General features: G+C 38.0%; 1 protein-coding gene across 2 annotated transcripts in view; it reads left to right on the plus strand.

The window, feature by feature from the left end:
• The window catches only part of LOC127625927 (SLIT-ROBO Rho GTPase-activating protein 2), a 147,991-nt gene that overhangs the window by 108,777 nt on the left and 17,932 nt on the right, over positions 1–21,282 (plus strand). For both annotated transcript variants that reach the window (XM_052101403.1, XM_052101404.1), the window contains exons 9-18: positions 1,805–1,906; positions 2,756–2,953; positions 7,523–7,607; positions 11,838–11,865; positions 12,359–12,389; positions 14,655–14,715; positions 15,096–15,173; positions 15,296–15,430; positions 15,562–15,667; positions 18,939–19,163. In XM_052101403.1, the coding sequence (XP_051957363.1) occupies positions 1,805–1,906; positions 2,756–2,953; positions 7,523–7,607; positions 11,838–11,865; positions 12,359–12,389; positions 14,655–14,715; positions 15,096–15,173; positions 15,296–15,430; positions 15,562–15,667; positions 18,939–19,163 (1,049 nt within the window). The remainder of the gene's footprint in view (positions 1–1,804; positions 1,907–2,755; positions 2,954–7,522; positions 7,608–11,837; positions 11,866–12,358; positions 12,390–14,654; positions 14,716–15,095; positions 15,174–15,295; positions 15,431–15,561; positions 15,668–18,938; positions 19,164–21,282) is intronic.

A 21,282-nucleotide genomic window follows, 5' to 3' on the forward strand; every position in this document is an offset into this window, starting at 1 on the left:
TAGCATAATGGATATGCTAGGATGTGGTAATTATTTTTTAAGCCTTAAGCAATATACTGTACCAACAGCCAAGTCAAAATACTGGTAAACATTTGTCAGGTTTCATCCAAGTTGCGAATTGTAGTTAGGCAAAAAATCTGAATATCAGCAAAACAATTTGCGAGAATGAAATTCCGAAATTCCGGGGAAATTACCACCAGAAATGGAAATCAAAAGCTGCGGCTGCTGGGGTAGCCTCTGTGGCTCTTTTATTAAATGTAATAAAACGTAATGTTTGGTAGCAGTTGGCAGCAGATGCCTTATGTTCTTGGAGGAAATATTAGCCAGTCATTTTGATGACAGGCTTATGAATAGTTTAGTTAAAGTCACATGAATATTGATGTGCATCAAGGAATTTATTTGGTAGGCCTAAATGTGTTTTAATCGTAGTTTATGCACATCTCTTCGTAAATTGTATTTGCATAACCCAACAACTGACATACAGACATTCTTAAGCAAGCCAGTGATGCTGTACTGTTTCCAAAAATTTAAATACTTTTGAATGCAGTACATCAAGCATTTTAATAACATCAAGAATTCATCCTAACTAAATGGCAGTTATTACTGTTACACAATGATCTGCATTGTCTCTCTGGTATTATATGGGAGTCTTGCATGTCCTAACAAACCCAGGCACCTCAAGAGGAATGAAGCGATTCTCAATCAGATTGTTACACAGGCATGCCTGTTGAGAGACATCTGTTACCTAAATCCTGTAAATTGAAGTTGTCATGAGATTATCCAGTCATTGTAAAACTGATTATCCATCTTTTTCTTGCATAAGTGTTCCATCATTTATTCTGTCAGACCAACCAAACTCAGGCCACGGGTTGAGCCAATGTTGCTGTGTTGGGGAGTTTGGGATGCTCAGACAAACAGCAATTTGTCTATAGCACCACAGTGTTTCATTTTCCATCAGAATTAACCTAGAATTGGCCTATTTATTGTTGTCTCTGCATATTAAACTGAGATAAGAGAACATATTTTAACAGAGGAAAAATAATAATAATTATATATATATATATATATATATATATATATATATATATATATATATATATATATATATATATATATATTATATTATATTATATATTAATAAATATTATTGGAGTGAAAAGTGGTGATAAAAATAAAAAATATTGTGTGCTGCAGTTTTGCTTTTGTGCTGCAATTTTAGTGCTGTAGGTTTGTTTGTTGTGCTGTAGTTTACTTTGTTTTGTTATTTATTTATTTATTTTCTGTTTTTTTTTTTTTTTGCTACAGCTTTCATATAGTTTTTTGTTATGTGGTGCAAAAGTTTTTTTTTTTTGCAATTTGTTTTTTCCTTTGGGTGCTTCAGAAGTGTGCGTGTGCGTGCGTGCGTGTGCGTGTGCGTGTGTGTGTGCGTGTGTGTGTGTGTGTGTGTGTGTGTGTGTTTGATTAACAGAGCAGCTGGTTTTCTCCTTTGCATATGTGCCCTGCTGTGTGTTCAGCCCTCAGGGAAAGGGTGGACCACAGCGGCCAGATGTTCCTCAGCTGTTAGGGGCAAGACAGAGAGTGAGTGAGTGTGTGAAAGAGAGAGAGCGAGAGAGACAGATAGGGCAGATAGAGGCTAGTTTGGGTTACTCTTTGCTTCCCCTCTGTGTATCTCAGTTTTATCATTTAGCTGGAGCACATGGATCAGGTTTGTGATCACTGCTTGAGATGGTTTTGCTTCAGTTCTCCTTCATTCCTTTTGAATTGTTGAAAATCTCAAGCGCTTTTCTATCTTTGTTTTTCTCAGTTTGGAAACATGTGTGCCCAGCAGCCTTTGCAGATAGAGATGATCCAGAGATGCCAGCAGTTACAGTCCCGCTTGTCCACACTGAAGATAGAGAATGAAGAGGTGATGATCACACATACAATAGCAAACCTACTTGACTAAATGCTGTTACAAAACTAGAGGCACTATTAAACAAACACATACTGTACATAGCTGCATACAAATACACATACCCATGTATACTCTACACCTCTCACACTCACATTGGGATTCATAAGCAAAAATCTCTTCTACAATTGTTTACACATTCTGTCTCTGTGTATATATACTGTAATTGTCTCATATTAAAACTCATCTGTCAAAATTCACTTTTTCCTAATTAACATTAGTGTTATGTCTGCACACACACATTGTTTCAAATCAATACAAAGACAAGCTACACAGATTTCTGCAGAATTGAATCACAGGTCCTTAGTAAAATTATACACAGGATTTTGCAGATTTTGCCCAGAATCAGTATTGAAAATATGAAAACAAGTCAGCAGATTTCACCTGTGCTTGCACATGAATTTTTTAAGTGATTAAGTAGCTTATCTCTCTGGTATCCAAATTATACACTTTTCTAGTATTTATCATAACCATTCTGATGGTTGATGTGAACATTAACTGAAGCTCCTGACATGTATCTGCATGATTTTATTCATTGCAGTGCTGCCACATGATTGGCTGATTAGATAATGTAATTGCATGAATAAGTAGGTGTACAGGTGTTCCTTAAAAAGTGCTTAGTGATAGTTAAGATTATGCAAACATAGTAAATAGATCTCTTTTAATAGAAAAAGAGGTAAATCCTTTTTTCCATTATATATCCCATTTAAACCATCACCATCCAACAAGTGTATTTGTTCCAATATTGCCAGTATGTTGGGACCGTAATTAGTCATGCTCTGTCCATCTGTTGCCTTCCTCCAGGTGAAGAAGACTATGGAGGCCACTCTACAGACCATCCAGGATATGGTGACCATTGAGGACTTTGATGTGACAGATTGCTTCCACCACAGTAACTCAATGGAGTCGGTTAAGTCCACTATTTCTGAATCTTACATGAGCAAACCCAGTCTGGCCAAGAGACGAGCCAACCAGCAGGAGACTGAACAGTTCTACTTCACGGTAATTGAGATGAAGATACATCAGTTAAAGGGATAGTTCACCTAAACAATGATGGCACATATTTATTTTTGTTTGAAATATCCCTTTAACATGGGTCAGAGAGTTGGAAAAGTATATGGTTGATTCACTATCAAAGCCTTTTAAGAAACATTAGCTTGAGAAGATGGAAGTTAGAGGAGATTGCAGGACTGCCACAAATGACTGCTGTTCATTGATCTGTCCTTGTTTGTTGTCGACTGAATCAGTGTAACATATTGTAATTCTCAACACAACAATACAGAGAAATTTGTACTCCAATCAGATGTCTAAAACCTTTTACTATATATTCTCTGCTTGTAGTGATGTTTGTCAAGGAAAGCATCACTATTAAACACAAAGTATAGTTCGGTTAGATGTGATCGATGAGTGTCCGAATACAGTTCAGCAAATTTCGTCATGAGCAGAGGGCACGAGCACTGAGCACGTGCAGCCCGATTTTTCTAACCGTGCGTCTTTTAATGCTTGGAATTATTTGCACTAATTAGTGAGTCCACAAGTTGGCAACATTCACATTTGAACCAGTGCTGTCATAAAGAAGCGCTAGAAGATTTAATCATCGCTAAACAACAGGAGACGAAGGTAAAGACAACAACAGAGAATGTGCACATCAAGAGCATGTGTGTGAGGAGGTCAGGAGATACCTGCATTTGTATAACTTGAGTCTGAAGGAAATTAAAGACATTTCTATGGGTCTAAACTCCTGAAGAGAAATAGTCCAATATCTCATTTTGGTCGTAGCATGCATGTACTTACTAGTATACTTTGACAGGCTCATGTTCAGCTGTACGCATATGCTGAGCATTCACGTCAAAATGGAAGTATACCTAGAGACTATAGAGCGCAACAGTTTGGTTCCGTAAGTGAAAATCCCATAAATTTTTTACATAGGGGAATTGATTATCAAAAAAACCGTATAAACCTTTAAGGCAGGCCTACTATGAGCTACAAGGTTGTTTATCGATGGTACAGTTAAAGTCAGTTAAAGAAGTTTACATACACTTAGTTTGAAGTCATAAAAACTCATTTTTTAACCACTCCACAGATTTAATATCAGCAAACAATAGTTTTGGCAAGTGTGTGACACAAGTAATTTTTCCAACAATTGTTTATTGACAGATTGTTTCACTTTTAATTGACTATGTCACCATTCCAGTGGATCAGAAGTTTACACATACTAAGTTAAATTTGCCTTTAAGCAACTTGGAAAATTCCAGAAAAGTATATCAAGCCTTTAGACAATTAGCTTCTTATAGGAGATGTACTGAATTGGAGGTGTGCCTGTGGATGTATTTTAAGGCCTACCTTCAAACTCAGTGCCTTTTTGCTTGACATCATGGGAAAATCAAATAAAATCTGCCAAGACATCAGAAACAAAATTGTGGACCTCCACAAGTCTGTTTCATCCTTGGGAGCAAATTACAAACAATAGCACGCTAGTATAAACACCATGGGACCACGCAGCCATCATACCGCTCATGAAGGAGACGCATTCTGTCTCCTAGAGATGAACGTAGTTTGGTTCAAAAAGTGCAAATCAATCCCAGAACAACAGCAAAGGACCTTGTGAAGATGCTGGAGGAAACAGGTAGACAAGTATCTATATCCACAGAAAAATTAGTCCTATATCGACATATCCTGAAAGGCTGCTCAGTGAGGATGAAGCTAATGCTCCAAAAGACTACAGTTGGCAAGTGCACATGGGGACAAAGATGTAAAAACTTTTTTTGCCATAATAACCATTGTTATGTTTGGAGGAAAAAGAGTGAGGCTTGCAAGCTGAAGAACACCATCCCAAACATGAAGCAAGGGGGTGGCAGCTTCATGTTGTGGGTGTGTTTTGCTGCAAGAGTGACTGGTGCACTTCACAAAATAGATGGTATTTTGGGGAAGGAAAATTTTGTGGATATATTGAAGCAACATCTCAAGACATCAGCCATGAAGTTTAAGCTCATTGACAAATAGGTCTTCCAAATAGCGAATGACCCCAAGCATATCTCCAAAGTTGTGGCAAAATGGCTTAAGGACAACAAAGTCAAGGTATTGGAGTGGCCATCACAATGTCCTGACCTCAGTCCGATAGAACATTTGTGGCTAGAACTGAAAAAGCGTGTGCGAGCAAGGAGGCCTACAAACCTGACTCTGTTACACCAGTGCTGTCTGTAGGAATGGGCCAAAATTCCAGCAACTTATTGTGAGAAATTTGTGGAAGGCTACCCAAATGTTTGACCCAAGTTAAAAATGTAAAGGCAATGCTACCAAATACTTAAAGTGTATGTACATTTCTGACCCACTGGGAATGTGATGAAAGAAATAAAAGCTGAAATAAAAAGTTATCTCTACAATTATTCTGACTTAAAATAAATTAGTAATCCTAATTGACCTAAGACAGGGATTTTTTTCTATGATTAAATGTCAGGAATTGTGAAAAACTGAGTTTAAATGGATTTGGCTATGGTGTATTTAAACTTCTGACTTCAACTGTATATGCTTCTGCTGAATTAGTCAATCTGTATAATTTCAACTTCATAAAAAATAAATAAACAAGTTTTATAGAGGAAATTTTAGAGATGAACTACACTGCCGATGATCCTGAAGGCAAAAAAAAATCAATCATTGAAAGAGCCCAGCATACAGAACGCAATATGAATGGTGCAGTCGTTCCGAGTCTCCCTACAATTTCAAACTACTTTGAGATTAATATATATATACATGTATGTATGTATACAGTATATCTAAATATTTTGCAATAAACATACAGTATAGTATATTGATTTTATACTTATAATCAACAACTTTAAATCAATAGTTTAATATTTTTCCATTGTTTTTAATTTGATTACTTAATTTGCAATGCTTCATGGGATTGTAGTTCATTCCCTAATTGAAGACATTATGTACGCAGTCTTGTACCTTTGTCTTTTGGTCTCAATTTCAAATACTTTTCTGCTTCAAATCATAGTTTGTAACGTTATGATTAACTTCTGAACTGGCTGGTTTGGTCCATGGCTTAAAATTCTTTTGAAGGAAATCCATTTTGAAAATATACTTCAGAAACCAAGATGGTTGAAAAAGTGGGCAGGCACTGATGCACTGATGATTGCTTATGCTTTGGGTTGAGTTGATGTATTATACTGCAGGCATGAATGATACCTCAGATCATGTTGTGTATTGAATAGAGTTCTATTCTTTTCTTAAGCTATTGATCTTACAATTTTTGTCAGCCGCATGTAAAGTAAGTGTGGAAAAAATCCCATACATTTGTGCATGAGGGCTGTGCTTTAAAGATATCGGTTAATCCATCATAATTTAAAACACTGTCCGTCATTTTGACAGATACAAACAAGCAAGAAATGGCTATGTTGCTTCACTCTCCCTCGATTCTGCATTTGCGTATATGTGCGTGCGAGAGATTTTGCGGCCATGTGAGAGTGAGAAATCTCCACTTTAGTTGCAAAAAAAATGTTTCACTCACAAATGCAAGCCCTGAAGGAGGGACACAAGCCATGTATAGGGAATAAATTATCATAGAGACTTGGGGGTGGGCTCTTCTGACTTTGGACAGTAAACAACCAGCTAACAACTAGCCTAGCAACCACATAGCAATGCTGTAAGAACCACCCAGAAACCACTTCATCATGGCGTCAAGTTTTGTATTGGCTAATACTAGTCACGTTTTCTTTCGAAAATATCTAAATCTAGTTACGTATTTGTAATAAAAAATAATAATAATTAAATAAAATTGTTTATTTTGTGTTTTAAACACACTAGGGTTAGATAACAGTTCTTATATGCTGTAGGATTGCATGAAGATGAATTTTCATTTACTCTGGCCACAGGCGATCAATGAAAGCACAGGACTCCATCGATTAGCTGTAGGAGGTTTTGTTTTTATCATTTGACGTTGTGCAGGCTGTTTTAGCACATCTCCTATACATCAGATAATCAAACCTTCTGCATTCCTCCACCATCCCATTTCTCTTTTTTGTTTAGCTCTCAATGTGCTTTTACTTTTTGGTAGTCTCTTTCTGTGCCAAAAGCACTAGTGCATGGCTCTGTGTCTTGGTCCTCCTTCTAGAGTCTCCATTACTGTTATGCCGTTATAGCTGTGATATATGATAGATATTGTTGTAAGCATCTGTCAGACCTGTTCCTCTGCGGTTCAGGTTTTTCTCCATCCATCTCCCTGTCCCTCTATCTGTCTCTCTGCTTTCAGGTTTCCATCAGGTCAGGGTTCTTGTCCCTAAAGTGCTAGAAGCTATTAGAGCACATAGATCCAGGGCTGCCCTGTGCTCCAGTGGATCAGAAATGTATGTTTACGCCAACAAGATATATAGTCTCAAGACTACACAGCAAATTGGAAGGGGTGGAGAAATGATTTTTTGCCAGGGTGGAGAACAGGAACAAAGATTGATTGTTGGGTTCACTTAATAGTCACCTAAGTGAAATGCTTTGCCGTGTTTATTCATACGTTTGTGAGATGATCTAGCAGTTATACTTTAGTGTTAACTCGTGTTATATTCTCTGTTTCAGAAACTGAAGGAGTTTCTTGAAGGCAGGAACCTCATCACTAAACTACAGGCTAAACATGACCTGATTCAGAAGACTCTGGGAGAAAGTGAGTTATCTTATTCTGGTGTGACTCTTGCATGTGCGTTCCTTTAGCTGTAGTTTGAGGACTGAATTGTCACAAACCATTCATTTAATTTGACAAAATATTCCTTTGAGGATATCCAAAGAAATCCTCAATTGGAAGAAAGTATTCACCAAAAAAATGTTTTTGTTATTATAAAATACCAAAAGTATCTTAGCTGTACTTTGGGTACAACATTTTCCCAAGAAGTTAGCTAAATCTGATGAAGCCAAAAAGGTATAAATGATTAATAAAGAAAGTAACAAAGTTAAATTAATTCTAAAAATACAGTATTTTGTTCTATTTCAGGTTAAAGTGTGGTTAATGTTTGTATGTATGTATGTGTGCGTATGAGGGCAGTGTCAGGCAGAGAAGGGACTGAATAGACTGTGTGTATGTGTGTGTGTGTATGCACGCCCGTGGGGGTGTGTGTTTGTGGATGGTACTGATGTCATCAGTCTTTGGTCATCAGAACAAAGATTTAATAGCAAAGGGTAGTCTTGTGCTGCTGTCTTCTATGCCCTACCACAATCTTATCCACTCACTTATTGGCAGGCCTGGATGGTGGAGGTCAAAGTTCATATGCTTTGCACGGACTACTACAGGACAGAATGTAATCAGGAGATATATATGTGTGTGTGCGTGTGTGCATGCGTGTGTGTGTTTAACAGAGATTTCCTGGACTGTGTGTGTCACACTCATCCCTCCAGAATAAACTAAACAACCAGATTGGACCTTCAGTCAGTTTGGACTCTAACCATTAGTGAACAGGAAGTGAATTTGAGAGAATCTGACTGATATCACAGATGATTATGAAGGCAATAATTATGAGTGAGCTGGATCCGATGACAGAGTAATGGTTTTGATTACTTCATCAGGGGATAACGAAAGTCTAGGAAGATGAGCACATATCCATAGTGACACGTTTCATTTGTAGTACAGTACGGTGCCTTAAGTTAAAATTTTGTGTACATTATTTTTCTTGTCCAACTTGAATGGATTATGGGCTGTTCAGACTGAACATTCTTGCATCTATTTAAGTCTCAGAACCAACAGAGTACATTTGATAAAAAGCCAAATTTCTCCACTTGTTTTTCTGAATCTTAACATGTGAAATGCTAAAAAATGTGATGGCAATTAGACAGTAGATTCAGAGTTTATATACAGTAAATGCATTACCCTAATGCCGGTAGTTTTGGTTTCTATGTAAGCTCAGGTTGAGTGAAAATGTTTTTTACTGCTTTTTTACGTTTTATTATTAAATTTTTATTCATAAGTATTGTTCATTTAATGTTTCCCACCCTAAAGAAAAGCATAATTTGGTAAAGTTATCTTATTTTGAAACCGTTCTTGGTAATGTTTGTGAATAAAACAAAATATACATTTTACGTTTGTGTCTTTGTGTTACATTTTAATTTACAAGAAATCGATTACTCGTTTTTTGTGGTTTAGAGGACTCTACTAAAAATTATTAGAAAATGTTTCAAATTGCATCTAGTTGTTTGCTCATCTGAAATATATCTCTAAAACATATTAGAATAGCAATCCGCTATCACTTAAGAAAACCGCTTATTCCAGTGTATTTGCAGAAAGCGATGGCGCCCAACAACAAGTCAACGCAGCAGATTTTTTTTTTTAACAATTCTGGGAGCGCAGTGCGAAAAGCACACGCACTATAAACTATTCCCATTTATAGACACACCAATGTAAAATATCGACTGTCCCTCACTTTAGCGTATATATGCAAACGTGCGTTGGAGGAATCCCAGAGTTTTACATAAGAGGGAAACCCCACAATTGCAGCATAATTCTGCTGCAGGTCACGATAGAAAGTTATGGAAACGAATGCTGCAACAACTCTGGAATATCTGGAAAGTAAAGCAACACAATTGTCGTGGGGAAATTACGTTGGTGTGGAGAAAGCTGCTAACTGACAGAGCCGCAAATATACGGGAGTAAAGAGTACACCGCTTATACAGTGCATGTAAACTGGAATGCCACTTTCAAGCAATGAGAAGCTTTCTGATGTAAACATAGTGAATTATTTAGATTGTATGCAAATCCACCTATTTGGATTTGAAAAACACTTAAAGAGCAACATGCAGGTTGAATTTATAACTGAATTAATACTTTATATTGTCTGCAGAGGTCTTTTAAAAACACATATGTAGAAATTACTAATGAAATCTCATTTGATGTAGAGATTTTGATGAAAATGTGCTAGGCTCTGGAATACGCCTTTCCCGCTATCAACGCGTCATATGACGTAGGGCGAGGCAAACAAAAGAGCTCGCGGTCAGCTCTCATTGTGGGTGTTGATGTAGTTAGAGCAGTACAGAAAGTTTTAGAGAAGCCATAATGGTAAATTATTGTGTTTGTGCTGGTTGCACGAATTCCAGCCTGTCAGGACATCGTGTCCATCATTTTCCTTCTAGAAAAAACAAGGCTTTTCGGTCTTGAGTGCGTTTTGTGCAGGTGAAGAGAGCAGACTTCACTGCCGCGTCTGTTACCACACACTCGGTCGTTTGTGGCGCACATTTCACTGCGGAGAATTATCGACTTGGAGATTTGTTGGAGTCTCGGATGGGATTTCGGAGTAAGTACCACGTGAGGCTGATTACTGATGCTGTTCCCTCAGTGCACTCGATGGAATCAAGTCCACCGTCAAAGTGTACACCGGATTTTGGCGCGGGCTGGAGGACAAAGTGCTAACGTTAGCAGACATTCTGTGCAACGAAAACGAGGACTTAGCAGAGTAAGTCTTACTTTTAATTATTTTAACTCTTAATTTGCTCATAATTATAGGCCTGTGGGCCATCATAGGCATGTTCGTCCACACCGGAGAACTCCGGTTTCTTCATTCGCATCCATTGTACCTGAGCTTGAACTTGACCAGACTCCCTCGCCCATCGTCACTTCCGGTTAGTGCTTTATAGACGCGGAAGTTATTTTATCACAATTTATCTCAAAATATCGTTAATGGCTAAATATATATTACTCCAGTTCAGAAAATCTAGTTGTTTTATAATCAACATACACTATGCTATATAGGGGTGTCCAACCTGCATGTTGCTCTTTAAGATGTGTATCTGATGTTCGGACACAAATAATACACTTACAACACAATTCTTCCAGATGATGAATTCTTTTACAGACATTTTAACGACATACTGTTCGTTTGACTACTACGGATGATTCAGTTGCATCCATTTTCTTATTAATTTTGTCCAATGAAAACTGATTTTAATGTCAAAACGCCTTCGCAAATCAGGCCTGCAGTGTGAAATGGTGCTGGATGCAGTGTGTTCAGGGCCCAGCTTCTGTTATTGAATAAGCTGACTGAATATTCCTGCTCAAACAGAAGGCAGAGGAAGATTGAGAGAAATAAAGTGGTTTTCATGATTAGCTCTTTGATGTCTGTTGCATGTTTGGCTTGCGCTGCAGTTAGTTGTGTGTGTGTGAGCTGCGGGGTTATTACAGTTTTAAAATATTAATTTAGTATCAGTTTTATTTTCACATTTCCCATTTAATTAAGTTACATTCTCATTTGTTTTCACTCCGTGACTGCTAGTTTTGTTTTTGTTGTCACAGTGTTGTCTGGTTTCATTTCAGAATTATATTTTTCAGGATATTTAGTTATCATTTTAGTTAGTGTTTAAGGGCCATTTTCATGTTTAATGAAGGCAGCTTGTAAAGGTTTCAAAATCCTCTGTAACATTAAAGACAAGGATAGGAAAGGGGGTTTTACTCCCAGAGGAAACCACGCTGCTTTACTCTCCAGCTGTGGCCGCTTTGTCAAACATCCAGCCTTCCTTTTACGTTATCTCTCTTCAAAAGCATCATCCCCATCCAAATCCCTTCGGATTTTTAAGCCAATTAAGTTTTGAACTTCTAAAAAGAAAAATAAATTGTTTCCTAGACAGCACATGTGCATCTCTGAGATGGCAGGTTAAGAGTCAGTAATTAAATTGCTAGACGATAACTTGACCACTAGACTATCCTGTCTTATAATCTTAAAAAGAATGTTTTTTTTTTTTTTTTTGCCCCCAATAATCAAGTCGTATCTTGCCTAGGGCACCATGTGAGCCAGAACTGCCACAGGTGCACCCTCAAAAACATAATAACAAATGAATAAAAAAGTGCCCTTCTCTCTTTTCTGATTTTTTTTTCCTCCCCTTCTATCTCTCTAACATTTCTGCATCTCTCCCTCTCCAGGTCAAAAGACTGACTACTGCCTTGCCAGGTAGGTGCCCTGGGAAACAGTCTCCACTAACACAAATATGGCGCAAACCATTTACTCACAAGGCCTTAATATAACATACATATACATGTTTGAGGGCAGTTTATAGATAAACATCTGGTCTAGACATATTAATTTTTTATTCGCATCTGCTGATTTATTTATTGAGGCTGGGGGTAGTTATTCTAAGATGTTATTCAGAATGGAAATGGGAACAGACCTCCAAATAAGAGTTCATAGAATGTCACAAAACCACCACTCTCAAAACAAATGCACGTGTGGGTGTGCGTGTGCGTGTGTGTGTTTAACGCCAGTGTCTTAAAATAGGACCCTTCTCTGGAGGGTAATTTCAACTGGTCTAATGGCCACAGGCAATTTGTGGATTGAATGCGGGGGAAAATTAGAGCAGTTTGTGGGAAAATGATTAATTGTAATGACAGAGCTTTCTCTCTCTTTCTCTCTCCCAATCTCTTTCCCTATTTGTCATGGCCATCAGCGGACGGAGGAACTCCACTGTGCGGAAACAGGTAATTACACCACTCTCTGGGACACCTGTGTGTTTGTATGGTGGGTTTATATTTGGATGTGATCTCTTTCTGTGAACATGTACGTGTGTTTGTTTCTATGCATGGCTATCAAAGATATTTGTGCATGAGGCACAACAAGTGTTGATGATTTGTCGCATCATTTATCACAGCTCTTTTAGGGAATATTTACAGTTGCATGTAGTCAGTTTCCTGGCAGTGCCACCCTGCAATTATTTAGCACATTGCATTGGGTTAAAATTGCAAACTGGCCAGTGAGATAAATTCAGTGTACCCATTCTACCACCTAAACCTTTAAAGGGGTCATGAGAAATTTAATTTTCCTTGATATTTTGACATATAAGAGGTCTTTTTACTATAAAACATACTGTTTATTTCAGAATTCAAAACTTAATCCACAATACAATAAAAGCATATATTGAAACCAAGCCTGCAAAAACGCCTCTTTCTGTACTTCAGCGACTACCCGACGTCACTAGGGATACATTCATTCATGACCGTCGATAATTCAAAATGTCAATGCTTCACATCATCACACTCTGGCCCCACCACACCGCGCATTGGGCTATGTATGTGCATCATATGGATGTGTCTTCAACGTATTTTTAGGAGTGGTGTTGGTGTGGTGGTCTAAAACACATAACTTGTAACTGGTAATCAGAAGGTCGCTGGTTCGATCCCCACAGCCACCACCTTTGTGTCCTTGAGCAAGACACTTAACTCCAGGTTGCTCTGGGGGGATTGTCCCTGTAATAAGGGCTCTGTAAGTTGCTTTGGATAAAAGCGTCTGCCAAATACATAAAATGTAATGTAAAAATGTATTTCAGCGTGGATTGCATGTTTGTTTCGGCGATCACCGTGGATTGCTTGTGAAAAAGTCATAAAACGATTCAAGCTTTGCAAAAGAACTGTTATTGCAGGATGGGGCAGTTCTAAACACTTGGTCCCGATGCAAAACAGTAATAAACAGTTCCATTCTTGAATATTTAAAATGTCATGACTGTTTGATATTTTCTGGTGCTGACACCCTGTTTACACTGGGCGTGTTGACACAACATTCTAAACCGTTTATTTGTGTACTTGGCTGTAGTAGTGCAATCGTGTGCAGCGCAAAAGGGAACAGGACATCTGTTTACTGTTGCTGCAATGGACACTTCTATGGTAGACCGCATTATTGATTACAGTATAATGGGTTCTATTGCTTTTGACGCAACGCGACTCTCGCGTCCGGTGTAGACAGGGTTGTGAGTGTTAAAAGCCGTGCTTGAGATGAACAGTTTAATATGTTCAGATGCAATGTGTTGGATGCATGTTATGAGTAAACCCTGAAATTTAGTTATATAATGTTTTGGAGCTTGTTAATTCTCTTCTGATTGAGTTTCAAATATGGTGGAATTTGAGAGGCTGCATGATGTTAGCCAATCAGAACAGTGGGTGTTTACTTTGAAGTTTATGGCAAAACCGAGCATTTCAGACAGAGGGCCAGAAACAGGGTGCAAAATGTCATGTAAACGAGAATAGAGAAAGATGTGTTTTGCACATCTGGGTTTCTCCCGGAGAACGCGACTTATGTGGCCATGTACTTTTGTACATGACACAAGCACTTTTTCCAACAATTGTTTACAGACAGATTGTTTAACTTTTAACTGACTATATCACAACTCTAGTGGGACAGAAGTTAACTGTGCCTTTAAGCAGCTTGGTAAATTCCAGAAAATTATGTCAATTATTTTTTATTTCTTTATTAAATTAGAAAAATGCTAAATAGAAACAATAGGTAATGCAGTTTTTGGCATTGTTTGTTCAGTGACATTTTAATAATAATGTGAGTGTATGTATTATTCTCTGGAACACACATCTTAACCAGTGTTTGTGAGCGTGATCTCCACATAGTTAGGTTCAGGCCATATGTTTACCAAATTCTGCTTCACTTGGCCATTTCGTGTTCACCTAAATAAACAAAAGGGATCTATGGAAAGACGCTGTTACCTAGCAACCGTTGCCTCATTCCCCCATGGCTCAAATTGGGCTGCATTTTCATCCCTCCTATATTCCAATCCTGGCTTCCCTTTACAAATATATTATTATTTTGTGAATCCTGTACAGAGAAACAGAGAGCCTTTTCAAAAATGTTTGCTGCAAAATTGCCAGGGAGTACCACCCTCCACATCTACTACCACCTGACCAGACCATAATATTTTCTTCTTAATTTAATGCTTTCTATTTTCTCCTCTCTCCCTCTCTTAGGAGTCCAGCCAAATCATTCCCCTGATGGTGGAGAGTTGTATTCGCTTCATCAGTCGGCATGGTGAGCTCCTTCCTTCTCTTTGTCTGCTTGTTTCTAATTCTCTTCCTTTACTTTCCATGCCTAAGGCTCTATTTTGTGCTGCTCTCTAGTTTCTGACTAGCCAAATGAACAAAATATTCAATATAGCTTTCTTTTTATATTTTTCTACCATCTCTATTCTCTACCTATTCCATTATCACTCTCATTAACCTCTGGGCATGGTACAGAAAAATATTTGGCTTCAATGTTCAAACTACACCAATAGCTTACGTTTAAAAACATAGTGAGCTGCCTATTATATCTATATAGCGCATATACTTTAGAAACCAAAGAGAATCTTTCTTTATTCAGACTTTCTGTCTGTACACTATGTTCACAATGTCATGTGTGTGCCTGTACAGGTCTCCATCACGAGGGCATATTCAGAGTCTCTGGCTCCCAGGTGGAAGTCAATGACATTAAGAACGCCTTTGAGAGAGGTGAGTCTGTCTGGACTGTCATCTGATTTACAAATCAAGACAGCACCCTGCATTATTAAAGGGCTCAGTAACTGTCTTCTCCATTTATGCTGAGAATTATGATCTCTCTGTTTGTGTCTCAGGTGAGGACCCCTTGGCTGGGGACCAGAACGACCATGAAATGGACTCAATCGCTGGAGTCTTAAAGCTCTATTTCAGAGGCCTGGAGAATGCCCTCTTTCCAAAGGAAGTTTTCCATGACCTCATGGCCTGTGTCTGTGAGTGTCCGCTTTATTTCCTACACCCACGGTTCACGTGCATACTTCAAACCAGGCTTACCATATGAGACAATGGAGGAGTTTTTGTCCTAAATGAACTCATTTCTTGGTAATGTTGTTTTTATTTCCAGCCATGGAAAACCTCCAAGACAGAGCTGTCCACATCCGTAAAGTCCTGCTGTCTCTACCCAGCAACACCCTGGTTATCATGAGATACCTGTTTGCTTTTCTCAACCAGTGAGTGTTGTCACTTAGCAAAGCGTTGTCTGGAAAGTTCATTGTTTTGGGCAATGCTGCATTGTTTCAACTGAAGTCATTCAGTTCTTTTTTTATCTGTGGTTTATCACTGATATATCGAGACCATATCTCACCTCTCCTCAAGGGCCATTAAAGGGATGGTTCACCCAAAAATAGAAATGATCTCATTTACTCAACCTCATGCCATCCTATATGTGTATTACTTTCTTCTGCTGAACACACGTACTGTACTACAATCTAAGATTTTAAAAATAATTTTTCAGCTCTTTAGGTCCTCACAATTCAAGTTTATGGGTACCAAGATATGTAAGCTCCAAAAGGACATAAAGGCAGAATAAAAGTAATCCATCTTTTTTACTATAACTCCTCTTTCACTTTCACATGTTTCTTCTTTTGTTTTTGGTGATTTGCATTCTTGGTGTAAATCTGGGAAGGGAGGAGAACTTATGGTAAAAACTGACTTAAATATTTATCTGTTTCTCACCCACACCTATCATATCACTTCTGAATATATAGATTAAACCACTGGAGTTATATGGATTACTTTTATGCTGTGTTTATGTGTTTAGGAGAATTTTTGATACCTATTCACTTGCATTTTGAGGACCTATAGAGCTGAAATACTATTTTAAAAATCTTTGTGTTCACCAGAACAAAGAAAGTCATACACATTTAGGATGGCATGAGGTTTAGTAAATTATAAGAGAATAAAAAAAAAATTTGGGTGAACTATCCCTTTAAATTTTAAGTTCACACAAAAATTGATATTCTGTCATTTATTCTCTATCATGTCATTCAAAAACCACTATGAATTTCTTTCTTACGTGGAATGCCTAGGTAACTCTTTTTCATACCATAAAATGAATGGGGGCAGAACGTGAAAAAGGCTAAAGTGTTCTGAAACCATTTGATAGCTTTGTGTGAGGAACGCACTACAATTTCTATAATTATTCTCTGAAAATCTTGCCACACATGATACCAAATGCTACTGTTTGTCCTAAACAAGCATGTCAAGCCAGGTTTAAATATGCAGGATTGTGAATAAGATATGAGAGTTATGACTGAAGGAGAGTCATACTGGTTTGGAATAACATGAGGGTGAGTAAATGATTGAATTTTTATTTAAGGTGAACTATTCCTTTAAAGTAATATTCAGAGTTCAGTACAACAGCATTTGTGGCATAATGTTGATTTATTGCTAAATATTATTTCAACTCATCCCTCAACGAGGTTACAGTGAGGCACTTACAATAGAAGTTAATGAGGCCAATTTTTGAAAGGGTTTAAAGGCAGAAATGTGAAACTTATTATTTTATACAAGCACTTGCGTTAAATCTTCTGTTGAAACTTGCATATTATTTGAGCTGTAAAGTTATTTATATCATTGTTTACTAGCGCTAACCTTACCCCAACTTACAAAGAGTGTATACTTTCTAAAATTACCATTTTACAAGGCCTTTTAACTAGAAAATTAAATAATTAATATTAAGACCAACCTTAGCTGGGGGCTACAGCACTTTTGGAAAACTTCCCTCTGTATCTCTACCTTCCCTTCACTTCTTTCCAATCTGTGGTCTTTTTTTAAAGACCCTCCAGACCACAACATGATCTTAGCTTATACTCCAGTCTGCTGGTGTGCATGCAGGCATGTCTGCTGTTCCCAAGCCGACTGAACCCTTTCCAGCTTGTGTATCCCAGCCAAAATGGGAAGTGAGAGAGAGAGAGAGAGAGAGAGAGAGAGAGAGAGAGAGCGAGCATGTTAAGGTATGGTGTTGCCATCAAGCCCCCATTAGGGCTCCCACGCCGGACGTCTAGCCCTCAGCAAATAGCCTCTCTGTTTGCTCTATGGCCGATAGATCTTTCCTCCACTATAAAAGTCAACTGAGGTGCCAGAATGGGTCTCTAAAGAACTGCTGCTCTCCTAATTCTCTCTGGCATGCGTAACTGCCAAACACATGCACAGTCCATAGTTATACATGAATACACACATGTATACACATATACAGATGAGTCAAGAGAAGTCACTCGGATGTTGCAGGCTAAAGGGAGAAAGACTGAAAAGCGAGAAGAGTGGGTAATTGGAGACCCTTGTGCAGTTGTAACTTGTCTAGGAAGGACATCTCCCATAAATTTGGGTTGGAGTCTCTCCATGTGGGCATTTATGTGACCAGACTGCTTTTGCCCCAACCCCCTCTCTTTGAACCTACGTTCACTTATGGAGACATACCATAGACATTAGTTGCTGATATATAAAGATAATTATAATGATTTTAGACTTGCCCTACCCCTAAAAGAAAACATTTTATTTTTGGAATTCAAGAAGCATTATTTATGTTATATTTGATTTTTTTCCAAATGAGGTTGTCCCTGAGTGTCCAAAAGAAATGTTTGATCAGATTTAGTTAACCTTTGGGGACAGATTTGTCCCCAAAATATAGCCAAGCAAACTGAAACAAACACAAATAAGAATATGTTTTGTTTATGGTCACATCAGAGTTCTCATTCGTTTGAGTGAGAAGGTGATGACTTAAAAGTGTGTAACTGTCACAGGGTAGTTAAACAGACACATGTACAAACACATATGTATGAGAGAAAGCTGGCTCGGGCTCATGAGAAATGAGCTGTTGCAAGGAAGTTTAGTTAGATTCTGAGTCTGGAACTCAATCTGTTTTTCGCATTAGTCCAGCAGGAGTCGGTCTCTGCATGAGAATATTAATATGAGCAGCGCTCATTTTAAAATGTTTATGGATAGTAAACTATTTTGATTTTCACATTTGGTGTACTTCACATCATGAATCAGCTCTTTGTTTATTTTATATTATATTTATTTTTTATCTATTTTTTTATTATATTTTTTTACATTTCAAAATATTTCATAGCCATGATATTATGTGTACAATGTTGCCAAAGAATAAAAAACAGTGACAAAATGATAAAAAAAAAATTATATTAAAAATAGAACATTTTCAAATTAGTAAAAGTTAAAAATAAGAAAATAAGGTGTCGGTAGTCTAATAATGCCAACAATATTTAAAATTAAATAAAATAAAATATGAATGGACCTTAATAGACATTAAACGCTCCCTACTAATTAGACACATAATTAAAAAAAAAATACGGTGCCAGTAGTTTTAATAAAAATTCTAACTATATATAAAATAAAATAGATTATTAATAGACATTAATAGGCAAATCTCAAATATATCTCCAATGTTTATCAATCTCTCTCTGTCTTTCTCTCTTTTACTAGTCTCTCCCAGTATAGTGACGACAACATGATGGACCCCTACAACCTGGCAATCTGCTTCGGCCCCACTCTCATGTCTGTGCCTGAGGGCCATGACCAAGTCTCCTGCCAGGCACATGTAAACGAGTTCATAAAAACCATCATCATCCACCATGAGAGCATCTTCCCTGGGCCCCGTGAGCTGGAGGGGCCCATTTATGAGCGTGGAGGAGCAACTGAAGAATACTGGTGAGTCTAGAACCCGAGTCTTGATTTTTTTGGTGAAATTAAGCTTTTAATCTTGGCACTGTGCAATTTTGGTCCAATGTTTTATTGAAGCAGCTTCTCAAGTGAACCGCAAAACCAGAAATGAATGAGTTGGATCAGATGAGTACTGTATGATTTACAGTAGTACGGAACAGGTCAGACATGATGAATAAATTATTAGAAAGATAAAGAGACATTATAAAGAGAACAAGAGAAACAAATTACATTCTACACTTACAGGATCATGCTCATTAAAACTGTAGGTTTAGTGGTTGAAGACCAGATACATTGGTTACCCCCAGCATGTGTCAACTCAGCACACGAGCTAGACTCCAGAGGGATGTCACAAAGAAAGAAACCAGAATCACGACAGACAGCCAACCCCATAATACTTCATTATGAAAAGTCTCTTCTTTCATTTTAAAACAAGGTTATCCTATCTGCTAAAGGCCAAGTGCTAATGGAATGCCATCCTACAGCATTTTAATAACTGTTTAAGAGATAATGGAGGAAATAGCTTCAGATTGTGGTGTCACTGAGAGAAGAAAGCTACGGGTCTAGATCAGGTTTGTTTGTGAGTTAGAGGTGAAAAGACGTGAATTGTTTTATTTGGTTTCCGTGGTTGGGATTGTTTGGATTGCATTGGCACTGTGTTGTTAGCCCAGTGTGTATTTAGTCTGTGTTAATTCATGTGAAGTTGAGACATGTTAACCACTGTAAAAAAGCAACAACAACAACTAAATAAATCTTGCTATTTCATCTTAAAGTATGATTCCTTGCTGCCTTAAAATTCTAAGTGTCAACTTCAAAGGGCAAGTTGTTAAACAGGACATAAAGTTGACTTAAATCAATAACAGTTGTTAAATGAGCTTGATATCTTTTTAAGAAAACTTGAACGTTCCTTAGTTCAATCAACTTCATTCTAATTCAATTGAAACTGAATATAGAAGTGCAATAACATTTATTATCATTTTATTTGATTGATAACCATAGAAGTAGTTAGGGCTATCAAATTTTCAGAGATAAATTAACTGCCATTTCATGGAAAATGGCCAGTTGATGATCAGAAACATCTTGGGGGCCTGGTAGCTCAGTGAGTATTGATGCTGACATCCAGGGCATGCTGAGTGACTCCAGCCCAGTTCTCCTAAGCAACCAAATTGGCTGCCCCGGGAGGAGGCAGACCCAGCCCCTTCGTTGCTGTGTCCGGTACGTGCTTTGCGTACCTACCTGGACCGCACACAGAGCTTTAGATGTTCTGAGTAGCTCTTTGTCTGCTTTGGGGGACAGCAGAAAGGAAACGCTGTCTCCAAACAGAGGCTTTCCCACTGGGTAGTGGACGCCATTTCATTGGCTTATCACACCCAGGCCGTGACCCCCCCTTTGCGGGTCCGAGCTCACTCAACAAGAAGTGTTGCGTCCTCATGGGCAATGGCCAGGGGAACCATGGGGTAACCTCCTTGTGGTCGCGATTAGTGGTTCTCGCTCTCAATGGGGCATGTGGTAAGTTGTACATGGATCACGGAGAGTTGTCATGCTGTGAGTCTCCACGGTGTCATGCACAGTGAGCCACGTGATAAGATACGCGGATTGACGTTCTCAGAAGCTGAGGCAATTTGAAGTGAGTAACTGCACCACTGCAAGGACCTACTAAGTAGTGGGAATTGGGCATTCCAAATTGGGGAGAAATGGGGATTCAAAATAAAGAAATAAAACAATAGACCAACATCTGATCCATTTATCATTCTAATACTTAAGCTTGTAAAGGAGAGAGGCATCAGCCTCAACACTTTACACACAAATCATGATGGTGACAATCATCAAACACATCATTGTGTAAAATGATGAGCTTTCAATTATTGCAACAACGTACAATATAAATTAAAGAGGCAAACAGTAAAAGATAAAAACAGTAACACTGCAATTATTCATGCCACCGTGCATGCTGGGAATCCAAATATGTGAGCATGATGTTAGCTTGACTTATGTTTTTGATTTCAGCTAACTAGTTTTTCTAATTTCAATAACTTATCACAAGTTCAGCCAACAACAACTTGAATAATTGAGATATCTCAACAAAATCAATCCAGGGCAGTTATTC

Source organism: Xyrauchen texanus, chromosome 32 (assembly GCF_025860055.1).
Source record: "Xyrauchen texanus isolate HMW12.3.18 chromosome 32, RBS_HiC_50CHRs, whole genome shotgun sequence".
In the NCBI taxonomy this organism is placed as follows: Eukaryota; Metazoa; Chordata; class Actinopteri; order Cypriniformes; family Catostomidae; genus Xyrauchen; species Xyrauchen texanus.